Raw genomic sequence first — 17,873 nt, 5'->3', positions numbered from 1 at the left:
TGACTTACTGATTTATTTCCATTTGGTCATTTGTGAAACAGTAGATAAATTTTATTAGGTCTTTATCATATTGTGATCTGACTACTTACAATCTACTTTATAAAGTATACTTTGCAATTTATTTCACAGTTAAAAATGTCCTTAATTCCTTAATATTATGACATTTATTTGAATTGAAAAATAGGTTTTGGGATTGAAAGTAAATCTAATTTGGCTGCCTATTTTGAATAACTAAATCTATAGCTTTAAGATTTTGATGAGAATATACGTACTGCATACAGAGAGGTTAAATTTTTTTTCAAAAAGTGTATAACAAAGATGTAGTAAAATGAATACTATTTCACTTTTCCTACTATTGAGTATTAAACTAAAAAAGACACCTCTGGGTGAAAGAGAGGCACGAACAGTTAAAAGCCTCTTAGTAAGTCCTTAAAAAAAGCCTCTTTTGGTATATTTTCTCAAAATTAAAAAGTTGAATGAGTTTAATGATTCTTTAACTGATCCTTGACTGATTGTTTTTATTTAAAAAAAAAAAAAATGGTTTCTCATTCTCTGCTTTTAGCAGAATTGAAAATATACCTAACTGAGTTGTCGGGTTGGTGACCTATCCTAACGTGTTTGAACAGCTGTGTACTTATATATAAGATTTCTTGGTGCTTTTTGTCTCTCAGAATTTAAAAAGTAGGAATAGTGTGAACTCCCTCTCATCTCTCATGTATAGGTATCTGAACTAATCAAGAAGTAAAGTCCCTCGTCTTATTAGAAAATGTCCTAGGGCCCCTGGGTGGCTCAGGCAGTTGGATGTCTGACTCTTAGCTTAGCTCAGGTCTTGGTCTCAGGGTTGTGAGTTCAAGCCCCGTGCCGAATGTGGAACCTACTTAAAAGGGAAAAAAACATACTTCCAATAAAATTTTACTTCTCCTGTTTATTGGATGTCTGACTCTTAGCTCAGCTCAGGTCTTGGTCTCAGGGTTGTGAGTTCAAGCCCCGTGCCGAATGTGGAACCTACTTAAAAGGGAAAAACATACTTCCAATAAAATTAATCAAAATTTGGGGGCACCTGGCTGGCTCAGTTGTTTGGGCATGCAATTCTTGAACTCAGGGTTGTAAGTTTGAGCCCCATGTTGGGTAGAGACTACTTAAAAAAATATATATTTGTGTTAAAAGAGCAACTATGGGTGGTTTGTTTCTTTTACAGTGTATTTTTATTATTATAAAAGCACAGATTTGTTTTTTAATCTATAATAAACCTTTTATAATCTATAATAAGAGGAAAAGCGGGAAAGAAAGAACTAACATAGACAAAGAGTGTGAAAGAGGAAATCCCAGTTTCCTCAAGGAGGTGGCAGCTGAGCCAAATGGTAATGATGAGGAGTCAGTGAAGCAGTGTGTGTGGCAGAGAAGGTAATTCTGGCCAGGATGGATAAGGGGGGCCAAGGGTTGGATCTGTAGGAACGACAAGATAGGTAAAAAGGAGGTACTGGAGACACGATCCCCTGAGAGAGCAAGAGGCATGTCTTATTCCTGTTTGTCCCTCAGCTCCTCACAGAGCCTGGCACAAATGAGGCTTTCTGTGGGGGTGCGCTGACCTGAACTGAAGGACTGTCGGACGGGAGCTCAGGTTCTGTGCTGGTGAGCCAGAGGGTTACTGGGAGGCCGCTTGGTGGACCGAGGAGTGTGGTTTTGATGAAGTAGCAAGGACAGAAAGGTCTGGACGTTGCTGGGCTTGGAGATGTGGTGCCTCACAAATGGCGTAGAGGTTGTGAGTCTTGCCCATTACTCTGGGGCATCGAAGAAAGATCCAGAACCATGTGCAGCCTGCGCTGATTCTTCCTCTCCCGGTTTTGGGTTCAGAGGTTAAACCTTTCAGGGCAGTTTTATCTCCTGCTCTCCGCACAGTCCTCTGGATGTTTCCTTCCCAAACCTTGTTCCTTAGTTAGGATGCTGCCTTGCTTTGATGATGTTTGATTCCCAAGTTTCTAACCAGAAAGATGCCAACCTCGCTTAAGGTTCAGATGGAACTGCTCAAACTGTCCCCTCATCCCCTCGAGATGTATAACTCTTCATAATTTTCTACACTTCATGTGTCACAAAAGGACTCTAAGCAGCTGAAATTAAATAATTATAATTCACAGTGAGTTCTAAAGACATTTCAGAGCAACTCTAAAGAAAAAGTAATGTGGGGGCGCCTGGGTGACTCAGTTGGTTAAGTGTCTGCCATTAGCTCAGGTCATGAACCTGGGGTCCTGGGGTTGAGTCTGACGTCGGGCTCCCTGCTCAGTGTGGGGGCGGGGGGGCTGCTTCTCCCTCTCCCTCTGCCATTACCCCTGCCTGTGCACTCTCTCTCTTTGTCAAATAAATGAATGGAATCTTTAAAAAACAAAAAAAGAAAAATATGTAAGGAATGGTTCTTTATCTTCTTACTAATCATCAGGTTCTTTCTAGTCTTCACCATATAATCCAGGGTTATTCCCAAAAGCTCTTCCTCCATGGTTGGAACCAAGCTTTCAAATAGCTGGAATCCAGGCACTTGGCGTTGGTTTTCTCTGTCAAAGGTAGAGGCGTTCCTTGCCCAAGGAGCAACCCACTTAGGCCATTAAAGCTTCCGTCAGAGAAGGGCTTTATTGCTTTCAGCCCTGCTATCCTCCAGTCTCATTTCATTTCAGCTACATAGGAAAACAGAAAATACCTTAAACTCTTCTTTAAAAAAAAAAAAGTCAGTTAATTTAAAGTATTTCCAGCTTATGCCAAGAATTTCTGCTCCCCGCCCCCATGCTCCAAGTAATCACATGGACTAGTAAAGTTGCTTACAAACAGTGCGAAGCAGTGTTCTTTATATTAATAGCAACATTTTAAATATAGGTCAAGGCTTTAGGAATGATTTGAACTGGATTTATTATGCATTTATAAAACTGACTCTGACAACTCAGAAGCACGGGGAAAAAACGTGACCTGGGCCCTCATGGGATTTGGATAATCAGTAGAATCTCAGAGCCAGTGAGGCACCACACATGGTTGGAGGGTCAAGTGGGTACAGCAAGAAGCGTGGCCTGGCTGCCGTGGCACATCTTCTCCAGAACCAGCAGATGGGTTTGGCTCCTGTAGCCGCCTGAGCTTTCGCGTGACGGGACCCCTGCTCACCCCCCTTGCGATGGCTGTTCTGTGCTCACTGCGGTCCCTCCTCAGTCTCCCTCTGGCTGTTCATTGCTCTTCCCCTCCTCTGTTTCGTTTGTGTATTTTAGTACTTTATTTTGCTCTTTATGTTGACATTCTGATCTACAGTGGGTGGTGGGGCCTGGGAGACCCTGTCAGCAAGCCTCTCATGCTCATTCTCCCCTGTTCCGCCCGGTGCAGCAGGAAGTCATGACCCACCTATGCTCGTGCTAAAAGCCTTGACACCTGAGGCTTACCTGGGGTTCGTTGCAGAGTAACCTCTGAACCTCTCCTTCATTGCCTGTTCGAGCTCTGGGGTCTTGTCACTGCGTAAAGATGTCTTACAAATTGATCTCCTGTATCTGCCTTGATCTCCGTGTGCCCCATTCTTACACTTTTTCTAAAATACGAACTTTTTTTTAAGTTTACGTATTTTTAGTCATCTCCACCCAATGTGGGGCTCAAACTCATGACCCTGAGATTAAGAGTCACTTGCTTTTCCAACGGAACCAGCCGGGCGCTCCCTAAAATACAAACTTAGTTTTCTCTTTCTCTCACTTGTTAAAAAATGTCTTTATCTCCTGTCTTAGGAGAAAAAGGCCCAAAGTCCTTGGCCTAAAACATAAAGAACCTACAGAACATGACTCTCATTCCCCCCTCATCTCCTGTCACCCTGCCTCACTTCAGCCATGGTTAGCCCAGCACTAGAGTCACACTGAACTCCTCATTCCCTAAATGTACCAGATTGTCATCAATTAAAGCTTTCTGCTTGGTGTCCTTGACTTAGCTGCATACCTGCCATTGGCCCTAAATCAAATATCCCTTCTTCTGCAAAGCCTTTCTTCAGCCACACACCCTCACCCTCATGGCTATTGTTCTGTCATATTAGTTTGATGTGTGGAGATGGCACTTTGAGTTGGCGAATTCCTGGCCCCAGCATTCTGCCTGGCTCAGGCGTTAGCTGAAGGAGTGAGTGTTGGGGAGTCCTGCACAGTTTCATACCTGCACAAAGAGCCATTGCTTTCTTGAGCAAGCAAGGGCCAATTAATTTTGAATCAAAATCTCTGAGTGAAGAAACTTTTTGTGAATGAGTCTTTAAATGACAAATGAAGTTGGTTCTATCTCAGATCTCTTGGTTGCTGATACTAGAAATATATAGGAAGATGTAAAATGTGGTTCTCTGTTTTAGGCTTCAGCTCTGGCGGCATGGACTATGGCATGGTTGGTGGGAAGGAGGCTGGAACAGAGTCTCGCTTTAAACAATGGACCTCCATGATGGAGGGACTGCCCTCTGTAGCCACACAGGAAGCCAATATGCACAAAAATGGTAAGAGCAAGCAAAGCCTTATGAGTTGGAGCTGTACAGCCTTCCCGGGCCTTGATGTTACATCACGTCCTGTAAAATTATTTTAAAGCATAAATCTTTAGCTTTTTCTTGATCTCTTGATTTTTTTCCTCCAAATCCTATGATCACCTGTGAGAGGCAGGTTGGGGTTGTGTATATTTCAAATTATAAGAAACTTAAAATGCTAGCAGTAATTAAGGGAAGCAGAATTTCCCACCTGTAATGGGATTGAGGACAGTAGCAGTGAAGTCGAGAACCCATTAGGATGAGACCCTAATATTTGGGCTGAGAGAACAGAACCCCTTTTTTTTTTATTTTTTGAAGGTATAAGAGATCACAACAAATATCATGTTGATTACTCGAACCCTTTAGTCTCCAAAAGATAGATAACAGATAGATAGATAGATAGATAGATAACATGAAATTTGAACGGTTCACAAAGCTTTCTTGTTCGTAATGAATTAGTGTCCACAAGACAGCAGCTGAGGGACATCACGGGCTTTGGTTGTGAACCGTGGGCTCTTCATTTCCATCATTCTCTGTAAATGCTTCTCTGTGACAGTAATTCACGTGGACTCAGCTGTAGCCCTGAGAACCAGGTATAACCGGGTGTTGGGCTGGTCCGGCCGCAGTTCCCTGGCAGACCTGAGCGCCTCAGGTCTGAAAACTTCCAGGGTTCCTTTATCAACCACTCTTGAACGTGTCAATCCGAGAGACAGTAAACTGGCCACATGGAGCTCCTCCTTGCTCTCCCTGTGTGCTTTCATTTGATTTCATGCCACGAAATCAAGAATGATTTACTGAAATTCTAACACCTATCTCTAGACTGAATAATTCAGGCCCAGCATTTGTAGCTTTGGGCGCTTATCCTGCTTCTTTAGGCTGGTGATTCGTCAGGTCCCCTTGTCCCCAAAGACATGATTGGTGCATGATAATAAACACGAAATGTCATGTGAGAGGATAGCTAGAAGTTTAAACATCTACTTGCCTTCTCCGAGCTTGTAGATACAGTGCTCCCCATGTCCTCAGCCTTTGCCACGGTAATTGAGCTCTTCATTTCCTACGACTTCAGTGTGATGTGCCCTTGAGTCAGATTTTCTGTCAGCGGCTCCAGAAATGCAGGGGATGTCTTAGCAGAGCGTGGAGGTGGTTTTGATAATGCTCCTACTGGGCCAACGCAGGCAAATTATTTTAATCAATATTTACACAAATATTTTAATACATCATGCTGGAAATAATTTTATCTGTTTATAAACAGCATCCTGAGGGGAGATCAGGTGACACAATGCAGCATGTAAAATTCATTTGAGAAAGAAATAGGGTAGTATCTCACAGAGGCCCAAAGTTTTATTGAAGGTGAAGATCCTTTTTTTTTGTTAGATTAAGAGAACTTTTGAGATTTCAATGTTCTTCCTGCCTCGTAGCATCAGAAATGCATAAAAGGGGCACAGACAGAACTGCCGAAATCTCTCAGGAAGAAAGTTACAAAAGGATTAGTTCTGCTTTGTGTGGGGGGCCATGGGCTGCAGAGCTGCAGGGTTCCCTGCTCACGTGCTGGAGAGACCTAAGGCGGGACTTCATCTCATGGCTTTGGAATTCAAAGCAATCGCAGATGCTGTTCTCACCAGTGGGCTCCCTCTGTATATCTGCTTCTTCCAGCTACTTGAGGTCTGACAAGCACGGAAGAACCTGGGGCGGTGGCAGAGGCTGGGGGGAGGCATCCGTACAAGTGTCATGAGAACATATTCTGTGTACCACGGATTGTGTAGTGTTTTTCCCCATTTCTCATTCTTGAGTCATCAGTATGGAAACTGGGGAGAATGATATGATTCATCGTTGATGAAAGTTTCGTTAATTTCTTAAACCATGGAATTTTAAAACTGAAAGGAAGATTCGAGGATGAGAAAAGTGCTGTGTGCTTCAGTGAGACCCCAGGAGGCTCAGGAAGGTGAAATGGATTGTTTCTACTCATCTGCTTGTGAATTGGATACTGGCTCGCCAGGGTGACCTCTCGTTCCAGCACCTCTTTGTTTTTCCCTTCTAACTGCATAGACATCAGAATACTGTTCTCTGCTGAATAAGAAACTTGACAAGTTATGTTCATAAGAATCCTTTCTGGGTGTGAATGAATTTCCTCTCTCCTCTCAGGCGCTATCGTGGCCCCTGGTAAGACTCGAGGAGGGTCACCATACAACCAGTTTGATATCATCCCGAGTGACACACTGGGTGGCCATACGGGTCCTGCTGGTGATAGCTGGTTACCTGCCAAATCTCCACCAACAAATAAAATCGGAAGTAAATCCAGCAATGCCAGTTGGCCTCCAGGTACTGTCCAGGCCATGTTTTTTTGTTTTGTTTTGTTTTGTTTTGTTTTTTTCCTGGTGTATCGTTTGTTTTTAATTCTTAATCTTGGGTTCTGGGCAGATTGCTTTTGCCAGTTATTAAGGCACTTACTTTATTTTTTCATTTCGTAATTACTGTCTGATAAGAGCCAGGCATGGTGCTATGGGAAAGATAGGACATTCACAGTAGATGGGGTCTCCTCCGCTCCTTCGAGTTCAGTCAGGAAGGTGAGGTACAGACGCTGGTCCCCCACAAGGCAGGTAACTGTGATGAACACTGCAGAGGCACGGACGAGCTATAGGAGGTCAGAGGAGTGGAATTTGGAGATCAGAGAAGGTGATGTGGGAGCACTGGCACTGTGGCATTCCTCCGTGGGTAGGATGCCTTGTAACATGGGATCTTCTGAAATGTCCATGTAATTGACTTGTTTATTCATGAAGCAAGTATTACCAGTTAGGTCCCAGGTATGCAATAATGCTGCCGTGAGAGTCTTTGTTACTTTTTTCCTCTCTTTTATTTTGATACAATATTTTCATTGTAAAAATTTTTCAAATTTAGTTAAGCAAAAATAAAAAATCCGTGTGTCTCTCTCTAAACCTCTTCCTGTATGGCCGTGTTTGTAATAGGAATCCATTTCGTTTCCTCCCATTGAAGCTCGTATAATGTATATTGTTTGCGTGTAATGCTCTATCTCTCCATCATGATTGGGAAAACAAAAGCTTGTAAATCCTATCCCATGGCTTTGAGTAGGATTTAAATTAACTGATAAAAGAAAAAATTGCAGACACGTCGTCCACGTATTCTAGGCTTTCTTGTGATAAGCCAGCTCATTCCTGCTGTTTATCCCTGGCTGTTCCACGTCACGGTGGTCGCTTGCGTTGTGTTTTCTTTTGTGTATCTGAGCCAATTTTCGGTGAGATAAATGGGAGAAGTCACTCCTCTCCAACCCAGATTTTCTCCCAGTTCTTGTTCTGGATGCCTGGACAGTTCTTCTGAGCACCGGGTTACTTACTCCTGACTTTGCTGCCCTCAGGCCCGAACTTCCTGGGAGCAGGAGGAGCGGCCACCTGGACCAGGCACTGATGAGCTCTGGTTCAAAGCCACAGAGAGCGAAAAAGTCAGCGTGCTTGATGACATAGAGGTTCTGGCACAGTACTTGTTCGGGCTGAGTGTTTTGTGTTTTGTTTTAAGATTTTTATTTATTCGACAGACAGAGATCACAAGTAGGCAGAGAGGCAGGCAAAGGGGCGGGGGAAGCAGGCTCCCGGCCGAGCAGAGAGCCCAATGCAGGGCTCGATCCCAGGACCCTGAGATCATGACCCAAGCCAAAGGCAGAGACTTAACCTACTGAGCCACCCAGGTGCCCCCGGGCTGAATTTTTTATCTTTAATTTTATGTTAAAAGTCTGAACTAAAATAGATTGAGTATTCTACTTTTCACAGATCTATGTCTTATATCAAAAACTAACTTGAGGGGCATCTGACTGGCTCAGTCAGAGGAACATAGGATTTGATCTCGGGGTTGTGAGTCTGAGCCCCACACTGGGCGTAGAAATTCCTTAAAAATAAAATTAAAAAAAGAAACTAGATTTTTATCATTTTTTTGAACAACCTCCTACCTCTAATATTTGTTCTCCTTCTTTCAGAATTCCAACCAGGAGTGCCGTGGAAAGGTATCCAAAACATTGACCCTGAATCTGACCCCTATGTCACCCCAGGAAGTGTGCTGGGGGGTACAGCCACATCTCCCATTGTAGATACTGACCACCAACTTCTGCGGGATAACACCACAGGTAAACGAGTGAGGCATCCTTTGTGTTTATTCAATATCCAACATTTCGTATCTGTCAATCTATGTTTTCATTTGTACTTGCTAATAATCTAATAATTTAATCAGAAAACATAAAAATATGTAGCTTTTCAGGGGTTTTTTGGATACATTTTTAGATACATTTTAATCTTCCATCAAAGGCTAAATACAGTACTTAAGGTTTCACTGGTTATACTGACGTCTGTCTGCAGTATTTTCATCTCATTCTTCCCGTGTCACCCAAAGGGTCTAATTCTTCCCTCAACACCTCGCTGCCTTCACCTGGTGCCTGGCCCTACAGTGCCTCTGACAACTCCTTTACCAACGTTCATAGCACTTCAGGTACAAGTATGACCTCTTTGTTTCCCTTTGGCTAGCACTTTCTCGTCAGGTTCCCCTTGACAAAGGAAGTGGCACTTATTTCTTAAGGACGACTTCAACATAAGCTAACTGGCTAAGTCAGCCAAAATGGAGGCAGACCTCTTCTGTTGGCCGTGTTCTCAAGTGGCTTCCTGTGGCACAGAGATAGGATGAGACACACAGATTTAGGGCAGGGCAGATGGTGACATAATTGCAGGGAGCCTTGTGGGAGGGCAGAGGTTAAATTTGGTGCCACAAGTGCTTTTCTTGAACCAGAAGGAATCATGGCCATGGGAAGGGCCGGGGAAATCCAGGTTATTATTTCTTAGGCAGCCAATTATGGCTTGCTTTTCTAAAAAAAAAAATCCTTCCACTTATGGACAAAGGCTACAGGCAAATGGCCAAGGGGAAAAAAAAGAGACCTTCAATTAATTCTACCAACAACATTTGTTGAATTCCTTATGTGTATGTGTGTTACTTTTTTTTTTTTTTTAAGATGATAGGGAATGACAACTTAATGGATACAATAAAGCCTTTGAAGTCACTCATTCAACACACTGCCTCATAGATTGGTAGAGAGATTATTTCTAATTGGCACCTTAGTCTTGGAAAAGTTAGACCTCAAGCCATTAAAGTCATTAAGGCTTCTGTTCTGTCCAAGCAAAAGCAAATGGAACAAATCCTTAACTACTTTCTAAGACACTGTAGGTGAATGGCTTTACAGATTATCTTCTTTTTCTTTTCACCTCTGTGTCACATCGACAGGGTCACAATTGCCTGTCACGTATTGACTGCTCCTGGAGACCAGGCTGAGCCATCAGCGTGAGTCCTTATCTTACCTTCATCAAATACTGGGAGCAGGTCCTGGCCTTCTCCCCATTTTATCGATGAAGAAACTCAGACTCAAAGAGCTGATAGTTTGCCTCAGGTCTGAGTGAGTGTGTAAGGGCACAACTCAGCAATCCAGGTTTCTGACCACCCTGAATTATACTTTCGTGGGACTTCTTTACACGTAAAAACTCACTTTTCAACCCAACTCTTTTATTCCAGTAACTGCCCGTTGTCTTCAGTTGAACTGTTTTTATCTTTTTGTCTACAGTTGAACATTCACCTGAGAGATGACCCAAGAATCACCTCAGATTTTTTTTTTTTTAAGATTTTATTTATTTAGGGCGCCTGGGTGGCTCAGTGGGTTAAGCCGCTGCCTTCGGCTCAGGTCATGATCTCAGGGTCCTGGGATCGAGTCCCGCATCGGGCTCTCTGCTCAGCAGGGAGCCTGCTTCCTTCTCTCTCTTTTTCTGCCTGCCTTCCATTGTATTTTTAATTCTTTTATTTAAAAAAAAAAATTAAAATCTTTAAAAAAAAAAAAAAAAAGATTTTATTTATTTATTTGACAGATCACAAGTAGGCAGAGAGGCAGGCAGAGAGAGGAAGAAGCAGGCTCCCTGCTAAGCAGAGAGCCCAATGCAGGGCTCGATCCCAGGATCCTGGGATCGTTACCTGAGCTGAAGGCAGAGGCTTTAACCCACTGAGCCACCCAGGCGCCCCGACATATTTAAACTGAGTGTATACTTTTCTGCACCCCCCCATTATCTTTTCCTAACGAAGTCTTTGCATTCAGTAACTGTCTTGGGTGTTGATTGTTTTTTGAATGTTGGGGCGCCTGGCTGGCTCAGTCAGTAGAGAATGTGACTCTTGATCTCAGGGTTGTAAGTTCGAGCTCCATATTGGGTGTAGAGATTACTTTAAAAAAAACTTGCAAAAAAATTTTTATTTGAATGTTGATAGCTAATAATCTGGATCAAGAAAAGTACAAATTTCTAATTACTTTTCATTCAGTCAATGACTATTTATAGAATAGTTTTACTAGGGTTCACATTCTACTGTATCCGTAAGACTCATGGTTCTAGGAATACTTCCCTTCAGTTAATCTTCCCTTTCATGTTCTGTTTGACCAAGAAAGTAGTAGAGAATTAGTTATATTAAATCTTCAGTTTATATGTTGTCAATTCAGAGTAATAATCATTGACATTTTTATATTTAGTAAGCTCAAGGGGCAATGTTACTTTGCAATGCTACTCTCAAAATGTTTTTTTAACTATTTTTAGAATTTTATGAATATACACAAATTTTACGTATATTGACAAAAGTGACCGGTCCTAACCTTATTCCTTCCTTGATTTTCTCTTCTTTATAGCAAAGTTCCCTGATTACAAATCAACATGGTCCCCAGATCCCATAGGACACAACCCCACTCATCTCTCCAACAAGATGTGGAAAAACCATATTTCCTCAAGGAACACTACACCGCTGCCCCGCCCACCTCCCGGTCTGACCAACCCCAAACCGTCATCTCCCTGGAGCAGCACAGCACCCCGATCAGTCAGGGGGTGGGGGACACAGGACTCGCGGCTTGCCTCGGGTGAGAAGGATCCGCCAAAAACACAAGGGGTTCATGTTAACACAACATTGAATGAAATCTTCAGAAGACAGGAAGTCTGGTAGAGGAGAGAGTATCTCTTGAGTGGAAGGTAGCAGTCAGTCTAGGGCAGAGGGATCCGAGAACTCTCAAGGGACTGTTGAAGCAAAAATGATGACCAGCAGAGGGAGAACATTAGGAGGAAAACGTTGTCTTACCAGTGAGGTACACGAGTGCGTAGGTGTAGGAGGTGTAGGAGAAGAGAGCTGGCCATTCAGTGACAGGGTGGAGGGGGTCAGAGGGCGGTCGAAAAGAGAAGCTCGCGGAGAACAGGAGAGAAGTAGTATGTGGGCTGTGTGAAAGTGTTTCTCACACATGGCTTCCTGACTTTTTTTATTGCTCTTCCTAATTGTTTTTCTGGTTGCTTCAGCCTCTACCTGGAGTGATGGTGGTTCAGTCCGTCCCAGTTACTGGCTGGTTCTTCACAATCTCACTCCACAGGTAATCATGTTTCCTTGTGATTTTCGAGACAGGACTTGATTGCATTAAGAAAGGGAAACTCAGGTGTGGGATGTCGGCAGATAAGAAAGCTTATTAATTTCCTGGTCACTACAGAGAGGTCCAGCGCACAGGAGTGGGTCTGCGAACCCAAGGGCTTGAAGCCTTCTCCTAAATGGGGAGTGTAGGCCCAGCAAGGCTTAAGACTCAATATCTTCCCATTTTTATGCTTCATAAATAATTAACCATCCCTCTCGGCAGTAGAGGAAATCTGTCAGTTTCCTAGTGTGAATGCCACATGAGTGCTTTCAGTTTTCCGTCTGTTACTCTCTTCTTTGTAGATGGCATTACTAATTTGCTCTCTTCAGAACATGCCCTCTGGGTTGTTTTTACAGTGATGGGTTTCATTTGCTCCAAGCCACTCTGTCACTTTGTTTGCTTGATAACTGACATATTTGCAGGAGTATTACGTTGAACACTCACATGAGATTAAATGAACCCACTGCAAGTGAGCCCATGACCTTCATTTGGACTTGACAGCACCCCCTTTACAACACCTTATTCAAAGGAGTCAATTATATCTCCTTCCCTTTGACACATAAAATGAATTGTTTAGCATTTAATTCATAAATGGATTCATGCACACTTTAGTAAGCCAGCATGTTCTAGAGTGTTCCCATGGGATATTAATAGGTCTCTGGCCTAATATGTTTGGAATATATACTTGATTAAACAAAATTAAGCAGGTTTCTTCACTATGAGACTTCTTAGATCCTTTAATATGCTAACATGTATTATGATCCTCTGTGGGGAAATACAGCTTCTCCTAAATTTACTTGCCCAGTGAATCTGTTTGTGCAGAGTGTACCCAGGGCTTGTATTTCAGAGTACATGTGGAGAAGGGTAGTTCATAAATACAGTTAGCATGAGGAAAGATCTGGGTTGGCTCTTAGTCTCCATATCAATTCAGCTAAAAGCCCTAGGTAGGGTTTTTTTTTTAGCTGATAAATGACTGAAGTATGAAGATTTTATATGACTATACTCAGAACTGTATATGCCTCATCAGAACATTTTTAAAGAATTTGAGATTAAGCACGAGTGGGAGGGCTGGTGCAGAGGGAGTGGGAAAAGCAGATTCCCCACTGAGAGCCTGACACGGGACTAGATCTCAGGACCCCGAGATCATGACCTGAGCTGAAGGCAGCAGACACTTAGCCGACTGAGCCACCCGGCATCCCAGAATACGACAACATTCTGAAAGTTTTCGCTCGGTGTGGTGGTTATATGGTTAGGATGAGAGAGACAGTAATGGATACGCTGTTTTGAAAGGAACCTGGGGAAGCTAACGAGCTGTCCACTTCTGTTTTATTCTATGAAAAACAGTGAATACATATGTATATGTGTGTAAAATGAATCAAGGGGTTGGCTGTGTTTGTAGTAAAAAGAATTGTTTAATTTTAAAGCTCAGGGGGCGCCTGGGTGGCTCAGTGGGTTAAGCCGCTGCCTTCGGCTCAGGTCATGATCTCAGAGTCCTGGGATCGAGTCCCGCATCGGGCTCTCTGCTCAGTGGAGAGCCTGCTTCTCTCTCTCTCTCTCTGCCTGCCTCTCCATCTACTTGTGATTTCTCTCTGTCAAATAAATAAATAAAATCTTTAAAAAAAAAAAAAAAATTTTAAAGCTCAGAACTACCTAATAGACTAATCTCCATCGTAGCTTAGAAAGTTTTTAGGGCAAATCTTTTGGAACTTGGATAAATTTACTTTAATTACCTAAAATCTGTTTAGAGGGCATCTCTGCTGAAAGGTTACTTGTGGCATACTCTAGGCCATGCTCATATAGTTGCTTATCATTTTCTATAAAGAAATTTGGTGAACCTACTGGTTTCCATCCTGCAGGGTTTCCGTGGTGAAACCACACAGCGTTTCCACAGCTGCCATCAGTAGCACAAATTTCGAAGGCTGTTCCGATGGTCATCTGTTTCCCTTCCAAAGAAATGATCCGAGTGTTGGACTCCGCAGCCTATCTCAACCTAGTTAAGATCTCAGTACAAATAAGTTGATCAGAGTGAAGAAGTAGGTTTGTTCATCCATGTCCTGGGTGAGAGAAACAGTCTCAAATCACTGGACATGAGAGTCTGGCTAACAGGAGGCTGAGGCAGCAGAGTTCACAGAGAAGGAGGCAGAAAGTCTCACCCTGGGTTGGCCACCATGGGAGTCCAAGGACACCACTATAGTCCGTGAGCTAGGTCAGCCAGCAGCATCCCACACCATGAGGTGTGATTAGCAGTGCTAACCTCTTAGTTCTCTGTGAGATCATTACCCAGGGAAGTGGAGATTACTACACTGGCAGTGATGCCAAGAACTGGGCATGTTCTCTTAAATTCTACTCAGGTGCCATCTTATTTCTGCTCCCTGAAGCCTCACAGATCAACACACGGTCACTTGTTTACCTGGTCAGGAAAAGACACTGCAGGTTGAATCGTATGATTTGTTTTGAGCTGTGTTTTACAAACGTTTCTATTTCTAGTATGGACCCATTAGATCTTAGCGCAGGGCTTTGAAAATCTTAAAATTTGCCTTTAAGACCTCTATTCAGTGCACTCTTTCCTGCTCCGAGTTCTTCCTTCCTTTCTCCAAGACGCATTTTGTGCTGACACCGTTATTTACAATCCAGGAGTCTTCTCCTGCGTAAGAACGGCCACTTGCGTTCCCTTCACACCCCACGACCAGGTTTTAATCTCGTGAATGTCATTACCCCTCAGATCGATGGGTCAACGTTGAGAACCATCTGCATGCAGCATGGCCCACTGCTGACATTCCATCTGAACCTAACCCAGGGCACCGCCCTGATTCGATACAGCACCAAACAGGAGGCGGCCAAGGCCCAGACCGCACTGCACATGTGAGTACCCCTCGTGCCCTCACTGAGACAGACACGCATGAAGGTGCACACGTGAGTGACCTGCCACCTGCTTGACGGGACACAGGTACACAAAAACAGCATCATGGCTTAAGCGACTGCTTGGTACTGAGGGGACTGCTTTTCTCTCCCTAAGCGCGGACTGTCCCGTGCCACTCACCAGTGTCATAGGCCACTCACCAGAATTCCAAAACTAAGGAATTTGTGAAGTCGTGAAGCAGTGAGTAAATGTTGAGTGCCGTGAAACAAAGCCAGTATTTATGAGACTGGGAGACATTGTAAGAAGCGCTGTGACTTTTCATAATAGAACCTAGCAACCTACCTTGGCTTCTTTGTTGGTGAAGGTGAAACGTGGTGGTCGGGGTGCGCGGGTAGCCGTGGTTTTGTCTAAAGTAGGTGGGACTGAATCACACCGCGACCGTCCCCGCTCCCAGCTGCTTCAGACTGGGCGCCAGCAGATGCCACGGCAGAAAGCTGCCAAGCGAGCGAGCGGGCAGCAGTGAGGCTTGGGCAACGAGTGGGGCCGTGACACAGAGCAGCAGCACCTCCAGATGTCTAAAGCTGAGTCACCCCATTGCCTGTGGTGTGACCTTCCCCCTCCCCTGGGGGAAAAGAGGTGTGACGTTGTTCTCCACGTACGAATTCCATATACCCAAAGGTTACTGATACGTGGTGCCCTCGAGTAGTCTTTGGATGTCCTGAGATTAGTGATCCCTTACTGATTGAAAACAGTGCTTCTCGAGCACCCGGGCGGGTTAAAACGGGATCCTGGAGGCCTGGGGTGGGGCCCACAATGCGGCGTTCTACAAAGCTTCCTGGGGATGTGGAAGCTCCTAGTCAGAGGGGTACCCAGTGACCGTCGAGGACTCAGCACCCTCAGTCCCTGTGGGTGCTTTAGGATTGCCCTCCAATCCATAGCTGTTTCCTCCCCTTTTTTCTAGGTGTGTGTTGGGAAACACTACCATCCTGGCTGAGTTTGCCACCGATGATGAAGTTAGCCGCTTTCTGGCACAAGCTCAGCCCCCTACACCTGCAGCAACCCCAAGTGCACCCGCCACAGGTTGGCAGTCGCTGGAGACCGGCCAGACCCAGTCAGATCCCGTCGGACCGGCTCTGAATCTTTTCGGTGGGTCCACAGGGCTCGGGCAGTGGAGCAGCAGTGCTGGTGGCAGCAGCGGGGCCGATCTTGCTGGCGCTTCGTTGTGGGGGCCCCCAAACTATTCTTCTAGCTTGTGGGGAGTCCCAGCTGTGGAAGATCCCCATAGGATGGGCAGCCCTGCTCCCTTACTACCTGGTGACCTTCTGGGAGGAGGGTCGGATTCAATCTGAACTTAGAACTTTCAACTCTGACCTCGTGACCTTTTTTGGAACAGCAGCAGCACTAACTTGACCTTTTCGTTTTTTTTTTCAACTTGCAATAAATACATTTTTAAAAGGAAAAAAGAAAACGGAGAGAGAAAAAAAAGGTGGGTCATTGACAGACTGTCTGAGCACATAGTTGCCTCCCTTATAACTTCAGTTTTTTCGTTTGGAATATGAATCCAAAAAGAGAACATATCACTCTTGAAATACTTGAATCATGAACGCCAACCTAGAAAGACAATGTGAAGCAAGTACACATACCATTTAAATTTAAACACACAAAAAAAATTAAAAAAATTAGTTTCTAGTTTTTCACTTTTTTCATGTTATATGGAAGTTGTTGCTAAGAAACATATATACTGAAAAAAAAATAGCTTTTTAACTTTGTTTGCACTGGGTGTGTTTCCGTCCTTAGGTCTACCACGTTTGGGAGGGAGGGGAATTCAAAAGAATTGTTGGGGTGGGGGGGGGAAGACTTGACGGAGCCTCACTTTAAAAACAAAAACACAAAAAACCTAAAAAAAAAAAAGGAAAAAATTTGTGATTGGCTGGTTGATAAATACCAGTGTGTTCTGGCACATGTAACTGCCCAGGCATGCTCGTTCTGGTATGTGTGTGCACGTGTGTTCATGTGCATCCGCGTGCATCCTTCTCTCTGTCTCTCTGTGTGTGTGTGTGTGTGTGTGTACACCCGTGTCCTCTTCCTCCTCCCCCACTCGATCTCAGAAAGCTGCGTTGCTGACAGTCTGCAGGCTGGCTGGCCGGCCATCTGCTTTTTCTTTTCTTTTCTTTTTTTTAAACTCAGAGAACACACAAGCGCAGGGAGCCACTGCTTACTAAAGCAACTCCGTTGGGCTGCATTAAGATGAACAGAGTGCTTTTTAATGATTTCATAAGCGGGGAGCTCCTTTCCATTTGCAAATTAGCCCGAGTGAGTTTTCTCTTGCTTTTCTTTTGACCTAGCAGTAGAGCGGAGCACTGCCAAGTCCAAAAAAGTAGGAGAGCAGGAGGCACCTGGTGGAGCAACCGTGTGTTTACTGATTTCTGGGTTTTTTTTAAAGTTCATGGCCACCGGGCACATGGAATACCCACTAAGTTTTATCCAGGCCTTTTCTTTCATCAGTCTGACTGGGAACAGGCGGTTTTTTACATACAGCACGTCTCAAAGGCAGAAAAAGAACGCTCCCCCTCTCGTGTCATCAGGTAGGAGGAATTGAACAGACGTGAGGTAGTGCCGAATTAAGGTTTCCATTGGTTCTCTTTTTCGTTTTGTGAAAACGGACACAAATCGGTTGCGAGCAGCCTCCTGAGAGCCCCTGCAGCTTCTCCCTCTCTCTGCTCCTCTCTCGCCGAGCGTTACCTGTGCCAGGCCGCGGCGTCTTACAGCACGAGGCCATCACTGACAGAAACGTTTACTTAACGAATGTCCTTAAACCAGTGTGGACTTCAAGCGTCTCCTTTCGTTCCTCTGTGTTGTGTGTTTCCTGTGTATGTGGTTTTCGCTTAGGCAGGTATAACTTAGCAAAGACTTTTTAAGTATTGCACCTTTTTTTGGTTTTGACCTCTATTTTTTTTTCCTTGTAATGTTGCTTTTTTTATTTCGGTATTTAAAGACTTTTTTTTTTTTTTTTTTTTTTTTAAGCATCAATGTAGTAGTACTCTGGG

The 17,873-nt window shown here is 44.0% G+C and overlaps 1 protein-coding gene across 7 annotated transcripts in view; it reads left to right on the top strand.

Annotated features, from left to right (window-relative positions):
* Window positions 1-16,595, top strand: part of TNRC6B (trinucleotide repeat containing adaptor 6B) — a 246,345-nt gene extending 229,750 nt beyond the window's left edge. For all 7 annotated transcript variants that reach the window (XM_059401954.1, XM_059401952.1, XM_059401956.1 and 4 more), the window contains 8 exons: window positions 4,343-4,480; window positions 6,647-6,823; window positions 8,487-8,633; window positions 8,897-8,992; window positions 11,208-11,432; window positions 11,860-11,930; window positions 14,689-14,828; window positions 15,788-16,595. In XM_059401954.1, the coding sequence (XP_059257937.1) occupies window positions 4,343-4,480; window positions 6,647-6,823; window positions 8,487-8,633; window positions 8,897-8,992; window positions 11,208-11,432; window positions 11,860-11,930; window positions 14,689-14,828; window positions 15,788-16,175 (1,382 nt within the window). In that variant the 3' untranslated portion in view covers window positions 16,176-16,595. The remainder of the gene's footprint in view (window positions 1-4,342; window positions 4,481-6,646; window positions 6,824-8,486; window positions 8,634-8,896; window positions 8,993-11,207; window positions 11,433-11,859; window positions 11,931-14,688; window positions 14,829-15,787) is intronic.
* The last annotated feature ends 1,278 nt before the right edge of the window (window positions 16,596-17,873 follow it).

Source organism: Mustela nigripes, chromosome 6, assembly GCF_022355385.1.
Source record: "Mustela nigripes isolate SB6536 chromosome 6, MUSNIG.SB6536, whole genome shotgun sequence".
NCBI classification, from domain to species: domain Eukaryota; kingdom Metazoa; phylum Chordata; class Mammalia; order Carnivora; family Mustelidae; genus Mustela; species Mustela nigripes.
This window is presented reverse-complemented; position numbering and strand designations above follow the sequence as displayed.